The 7,500-nt window shown below is 35.2% G+C and overlaps 1 protein-coding gene across 5 annotated transcripts in view; it reads right to left on the bottom strand.

Annotated features, from left to right (window-relative positions):
* Positions 1-2,597: 2,597 nt before the first annotated feature.
* LOC137657956 (uncharacterized) overlaps positions 2,598-7,500 on the bottom strand; it is a 5,929-nt gene continuing 1,026 nt past the window's right edge. The window contains exons 1-3 of one of the 5 annotated variants that reach the window (XM_068392678.1): positions 6,788-7,500; positions 3,602-6,385; positions 2,598-3,559 (exon numbers count right to left, since the gene is read on the bottom strand). The exon at positions 6,788-7,500 is cut by the window's right edge and continues 1,026 nt beyond it. In XM_068392678.1, coding sequence (XP_068248779.1) covers positions 3,150-3,559; positions 3,602-6,385; positions 6,788-7,388 — 3,795 coding nt within the window. In that variant the 5' untranslated portion in view covers positions 7,389-7,500 and the 3' untranslated portion in view covers positions 2,598-3,149. Of the gene's footprint in view, positions 3,564-3,601 lie in introns of all 5 variants that reach the window. The other 4 variants (XM_068392676.1, XM_068392677.1, XM_068392680.1 and 1 more) reach the window with 4 other exon arrangements.

The raw sequence follows: 7,500 nt of genomic DNA, 5'->3' as shown, positions 1-7,500 counted from the left end.
GCTTGTGAACATGATTCTTAGAGGTTGATACGCTGTCACATGCAAATGAGATATATGTCTTTTCACCATCATTATGCAGTAATTGTAATGTCATTCCCTGTCGAGGATTGTTTGGACTTACTCTGATGTTTACTCAAATGAGTTCTATTGCGTGATCTCGATGACTGATCTGGCCAAGTAACTTCATCAACTGTTACCGTTGAAAATTATTCTTTAACCTTTCTGCTTGCAAGAAATTGTTAAGTTCCCTTGTTTTTTTACAATCTTTCAAAGCTCTTTGACGTAGGAGTATGTTATTTGTTCTATTTCTAAGGCAGTACATATCACAGAATTTACTGATTTTTTATGATATATAGATTTGTTTATACTTTAAAGATTCTTTGACATGGGAGTATATCTTCTTATGTATTCTCAAGGCACTATATATCACAAGGCTTACTTCTCTTACACTCTTTTAAGGTTTTTTGACATGAAAGTATATTTTTTCATCTATTCAAAGGTACTACATATCATAAGACTCCTTTTTTTTTTTTTACTCTCTTTCAAGATTTTCTGAAATTAAAGTATATCTTTTTATCTATTCTAAGGGTAGTACATATCATAGGACTTACTTCTACACTCTTTCAAGGCTCTTTGACATGAAAGTATATCTTCTTATCTATTCTTAATCGATCATATCTTAAGACTTAATTCTTGGGGGGATTATAGCAACTTTAACGTCGTCCTATTGCCCTGGTGTTTATAGATAAACGAAAACGGGACGAAGAGACGTTTCGTTCCTTTTGTGAAGATGGGTCAATGCCTAGCAGAGTTGACCAAGGTAAGTAGAGGTCATAGAAGGTTTGCCCATAAATTTCAAACACTTCCAGTAATGTAAGAGTTCCTTCCTTTCACTCTTTCGAGCAATGTATTTTTATTTGTGAATTTCAGCTAGCATTACTCACATTATCGCTAAAATTTTTTTAAATCTTTCACCCAATATCAGGTTTTGAATGCAGTTGTAAGCATAAAATTTCTGTTGATTTATTAAATTCTTAAAGGCTATAGTTACCTGACAAAGTTTATTTGGATGATTTCAAGAGGTAAGCTAGTAACTAAACATACGAGCCAAACCCAATACAGTCAGAGAATGCTCGTGTTTTACAGAGCCTCAAATTACTTAATAATAAAAGCGAGGTTGTAAGGTACTAGATAAAAAAATAACCAACGGAGATTATTAACGTTTAATAAAAGCTGACTGCATTTTTAGAATATAGTGTGATACAGCACCGTGTCCTAAAAAAAGAAAAAAAAAATTTGTTACGCTCCTTCTCTCCTTACAAATATGCAAATAATATTATGTTCAAACACAATGAAGAATTATGTCTATTTCCATCATTATCTGTTATGAGCTTTGCTATTATCCAAATAAATGTGTGCCAAAAAGCTCATTTTACATGGTCGCAGTGGGAGATAGATATAACTGGACGAGAATGCAGCAGTTAGTTTTCCTTAAACTACATAAAATGAATATTCATCGTTCATATACTAATGCTACGCACATATACTAGACACCCGTTGACATACTACCGTTAGAGAAATAAGGGTTCCTTTGACTGGCCACACAGTACTACATTAGATCGTTATATCTGGTTACAGTTCACTTTCTCTTTGCCTACACATGCACCAAATAGTATGGCATATTCTTTCCATATTCTCCTCTTTTCTCATACATCTAACAACACGGAGATTACCAAACAATTTTTCTTCACCCAAGGAGTTAACTGCTGCACTATAATTGTTCAGTGGCTATTTTCCTCTTGGTAAGGGTAGAAAAGACTCTTTAACTATGGTAAGCAGCTCTTCTAGGAGAAGGGAACTTCAAAATCAAACCATTGTTCTCTAGTCTGTAGTAGGGCCATAGCCTCTGTAATATGGTCTTCCACTGTTTTTGGTTAGAGTTCTTTTGCTTGAGGGTACGCTCGGGGACACTATTCTATCTAATTTCTCTTCCTCTTGTTTTGTTGAAATGTTTATAGTTTATATAAGAAATATTTATTTTAATGTTATTGATCTTGAGATATTTATTTTTCATTGTTTCCTTTCCTCACTAGGCTATTTTTCCCGTTGTGGCCCCTGGGAGTATAACATCCTTCTTTCCCAACTAAGGTTGTAGCTTAACATGTATCAATAATAATAATAATAATAATAATAATAATAATTATAATAATAATAATAATAATAATATTACTTACCACAAATTATCTGCTATTTTCTCTCATGAAAATATGCACAAACACATGTAAGCAGACACGCACATACACATGCACATACACACACATATATGCATATATATATATATATATATATATATATATATATATATATATATATATATATATATATATATATATATAGACATATATATATATATATATATATATATATATATATATATAGACATATATATATATATATATATATATATATATATATATATATATATATATATATATATATATATATATATCTATATATATATATATATATATATATATATATATATATATATATATATATATATATATATATATATATTATGACGGACTTGAGTGAACCTTACCTGGTGGCTAGGTTTGGGGATGTTACTGGTCTGTTATCACTCAAGTTATCCTTCATAAATTTAAAATATCACCACCAACAAAAATATTATTCTTTCTGTCTGCTTCACTTGTTGTTTTAACCACTTTTAATTACCTCTTTTAATTACCTCTCCAATCCAGCAGGAACTTAATTAAACACTAAAGACAATCCGTAATTTAATACTTAAATAAATAAACTTAAATTCCAATATAATTACTTTCACACGTAATATCACAAAACACAAAAACAATTATAGTAAACAAAAGAGAGATGTTTTCAACACTGCACTAAATAGTTCTCTGAAGAAACACACAAATTACAAGTGCAAAGAAGGCTAAGGAATGCAAATATCTGTATGACTAAGTTAAGGAAAAGAAACCAAGGATAATGTAGAATAGTTAACATAACTGATAATAGATGGCGTTGAACATAAACATCCGATAATATCATATTTACACTAATAATTTTTACAGTTTTTTTTTAATAATTATGACGTTCCGTCATAGATCCTCCCCCCAAAGAGCATCCTACTTAGGATGGCTGGGATGAGAGATAGCAGGAAGTCTGGATAATGCGTCGGCAATTTTGTTTTGATGTCCTGGGATCGCACGGAGCTCAAGATTATATCTTGTGAGATAGTACGACCAACGTAACAATTTGTCGTTCAGTAGTCGTGATCTATCCAGGAAGGTTAAAGGTCGATGATCTGTATAGACGATGACCTTGTGGTTGCATTCTAAATATGGAGCAAAGTGACGAAGAGCAGCTATGATGGCAAAAAGCTCCTTTTCTATGGTTGCCCATCTAATTTGTGAACCTTTGAATGAGCCTGAGAAATAAGATACTGGAAACAAGTAGTCCAGTGGCGGCTCATCTCCAGACTTGCAAGCTGATGACATCTGTAGAAGTACTGCACCGTATCCCGAATTGCTTGCATCTACCTCTTTCTTGTTTGTTGGAATTGGATAATCAAGTATACTTGCAATGTTGACGTCTTTGGGCATTATACTTCCACCTCCGATTGTATGCCCCAGATAAGTTACCTTAGCTCTCCCAAAAGCACTCTTGGCCAAATTAACCGTTAACCTTGAAGATCTGAAGCGATGGAAGAGTTCTTCGAGGGTCTGCAGGTGTTCATCCCAGTCGTCACTAGCTACCACCACGTCATCCAGATATACGTAAGTGTCTTTCATATTTCTTATTACCTCTGACATCATCCTTTGAAAGGTGGCAGGAGCATTAGTTAAACCAAATGGCATGACCTTATAAGAGAATAACCCAAATGGAGTTATAAATGATGAGATTTCTTTAGCTGATTGAGTTAGAGGTACTTGGTAATAGCCTTTCATTAAGTCTATCCGTGTAAGAATTTTCTTATTACCAATGCTATCAAGGATATCATTGATTCTAGGTAATGGGAATGAATCTTTTACAGTTACCTTATTTAACTTACGATAATCAGTACAGAGTCTTAGTTGATTATTAGGTTTAGTTACTAGGAGACAGGGTGAAGCCCATGGTGAAGTGCTTGGTTCTGCAAGGTCATTATCTAGTAAATACTGTACCTCTTGTTTCAACGAGTCCAACTTCTTGCCTACCATACGGTAGTACGTCTGGCGTATGGGAGTAACACCTGACTCGATGACGATATCATGTTGAATAGTTTGACTTCTCTGCAAACTGTCAGAACATACTTCATGAAACCTGGAGAGCAATTGGGATAGTAATTTTCTCTGAGAAGATGGTATTCCTGTAAAATAACTGGGCAAGGATTTTAGAATTTGACTGTTGGTGTTGTCTTTCCAGTTGATTAGTTGATCATCGTCAGGGAGAACCACGAGCAACTCTGAGGAAGATTCCTCCAGTGGTAGTATTTTCTCCTCAGGAGAAATTGAGAGATGACTTACCATTTGAATAGGTGCTTGATATGCCTTCAACAAATTCACATGCACTAGTTGCTTTGATCGTCTACGATCAGGAGTAGAGAGAACATAGTTTACCTTAGAAATTCTTTGAAGCACTTTGTAAGGTCCCATAAATTTTTCACGTAAGGGGGAACCGGGTATGGGATGATATACAAGCACCTCATCTCCTGGCTGAAATACACGCAGCTTTGCCTTTTTATCATACAAGCGGGACATCTTCTCCTGGGAATGCAAAAGATTGGTATTAGCAAATACATGAAGTGATATAATTTTATCCTTTAGCTCCTGTAGATATGACAAAATGTTGGTAATCTCTTCTTCCTTGTTATGAATTAGATTTTCCTTCACCATACTGAGAGTGGTTCGGGGCTTTCTTCCGAACATTAATTCGAAAGGGGACACTCCAGTGGACTCTTGTGGTACACTTCTTATAATATACATCAGAAGATCAATATCTCTATCCCACTGTTCCGAAGTTTCCTGCATGTACTTCCGAAGAAGGTTTTTAATAGTTTGGTGAACTCTTTCCAGAGCACCGTTACTTTGGGGATGATAAGCAGAAGCATATATGTTATGAATATTGAATTCTCTCATAGCTTGTTGAAAAAGCTTACTAGTGAAGTTTGTGCCTCTATCACATTGCAATGTCTTTGGAAATCCATAGGTTGTGAAAATTTTGACAAGTTGACCAATTATAGTTTTTGCATTTATATTTTTTATTGGCACTGCTATGGGATATCTCGTTGTTGGGCAAAGAACAGTAAGTAAATACTCATTACCTTGCTTAGTCCTAGGCATTGGGCCAACACAGTCTATGATAATCCTCTCAAAGGGAAACTTTGGTACGGATATGGGCTGAAGAGGAGCTGGTGGAAGTCTCTCATTGGGTTTGCCAGTAGTCTGGCAATGATGACATGCTTTAATAAATTGTTGAATGTCCTTCTTCATCCCAGGCCAGAAGAAGTCTTCAGCTAAGGTAGAGTAAGTCTTGTTGACCCCAAAGTGGTTCACATGAGAGTGGGCTAATTCAAGAAGAGCTGGAACTAGAGAGAGTGGTAGAACCAGTTGATGACAGTCAAACCATGTTGTGGTTGCTGGTGCTTTGGAGGACCTAAAATGTCGAAAAAGCAAATCATTATCAAGATAAAAGTAAGGAGTTTTGGGATGATCATCTGGCTCTGCAACTTTCTTCCAAAGATCCTTAAGAACAGGATCTTTATTTTGCAAGTCCTTGAAATTTGATTTGGTCATATTTATAAGGTCTAATGTCTTCTCTACTCTATTTCCACTATCTATAACAATTGGTTTAATTGATGTCATTTGAATAACAGCATTATTTAATTTATTTGATTCATTTTCTATAAGAATATCAGGATCAGATACTACTGGATTAACAATGGCCCCTGCAAGATCATTACCAATTAAAAGCTGGATAGATGAACAAGGCAAAGGATCTCGTGAAACTGCAATTAAAACATTACCTTGATAGTAAGGACACTGTAAATTCACCTCTGCCAAAGGCATGGATTTGGTGGTACTGAGGTCCGAAACAGTAACATACTCATGTCTCAGTTTGAAGTCCTGTGAAGGCAGAGCTACCACACTTTGGGAGGATCCTGTATCTCTTAAGCAAGTAACTGGAATACCATTCACGGTGCCTTTACAAGTAAAAGGTTTGAAGACGTCCCCATCAAGTTCTTGAGCAGCAACATGAAAAGTTTTCTTATTATCCTTCCTATTAGGGTTCGGAGAATTCTTTCCAACATCAGACTTCTTGCACGAAGGATTAGGACAGTTCTCTATGTGATGCCCTTCCTGCTTACAGTAGGAACAATATGCTGTGGATGATTGAGAAAAAGTAGACTTATTAAATGGTTTAAATGTTTTATGAATCAAGTAGTAATCATCAGCTAAACTGGCTGCTTTCAACAAGTTGGTTTCTCCCTTTTCCAGAATGAAAGTAGCAATGTTACCTGGCAATTTCCTAATGAACTCTTCCATTAGAATAAGATTTTTTAAGGATTCAAAATCTGAAACACCTGTCTTTTGCAACCATTTTGTAAATTGCCTAACTTTGTCACTGCAAAATTCAACAAAAGTTTGTGAAGGCATTTTGTAAAAGTGCCGGAACTGTTGCCGATAACCTTCAGCTGTGATGGCATAAGCATCTAAAACTGCCTTTTTAATCACATCATACTCCTTTACTTCAACCATCTGAGAGATTACATATGCTGCCTTACCTTTGAACTGATTTCTGACAACCATTACCCATTGCTCCTGAGGCCACTTCAAGGTTTTAGCAGTGTCTTCGAACGTTGTAAAGAATACCTCTGGGTCCTTTTCATCAAAATCAGGAAGCAGCTTTTTAGCTTTGAGTATGTCGAACTTACTGGGTATCTCTCCATCAGTTTTCAGCTTAATCTGTATATTTGCCGACTTCTGTTCTTTTTGTATCTCTAGTTCAGCCAATTTACACTTGTGTTCATACTCTAATGCTAATAGTTGCTGTTGCTTTTGAAGTTCTAGTGCAGCCATTTTCTGTTGTTCTTTCTGCAATTGTAATTGAAGACGCAACTGTTCTATTTTCGGATCTATTCCAGGGGTGGCATATGCTCCAGTAAGGGAGCGCAACTCATCGATGTCCTCATCATCATCTTCAAAGATTCCCTCATCTATGAAGAATTGCAGGATTTTATCAATAATGACAGCTTTCACATATTTTGGATCGACCTCAAGATCACATCTCTGGGCTACAGACAATAATTCCTGTTTCTTGGCATAACGTAAAGTCAAAATTTCTCCTTTTATATCGTTCATAAACTTCTCCAAATTAAAAGACATTCTGAAGGATTACCAAAAGTAATGTTAATAGAGAGATTATATCAATGCTTTGTATTCACACTAGGTTATGCCATTAATTTAAATATTCACACATTTGACACCAAAAATAAGC

Source organism: Palaemon carinicauda, chromosome 18 (genome assembly GCF_036898095.1).
Source record: "Palaemon carinicauda isolate YSFRI2023 chromosome 18, ASM3689809v2, whole genome shotgun sequence".
NCBI lineage: Eukaryota > Metazoa > Arthropoda > Malacostraca > Decapoda > Palaemonidae > Palaemon > Palaemon carinicauda.
This window is presented reverse-complemented; position numbering and strand designations above follow the sequence as displayed.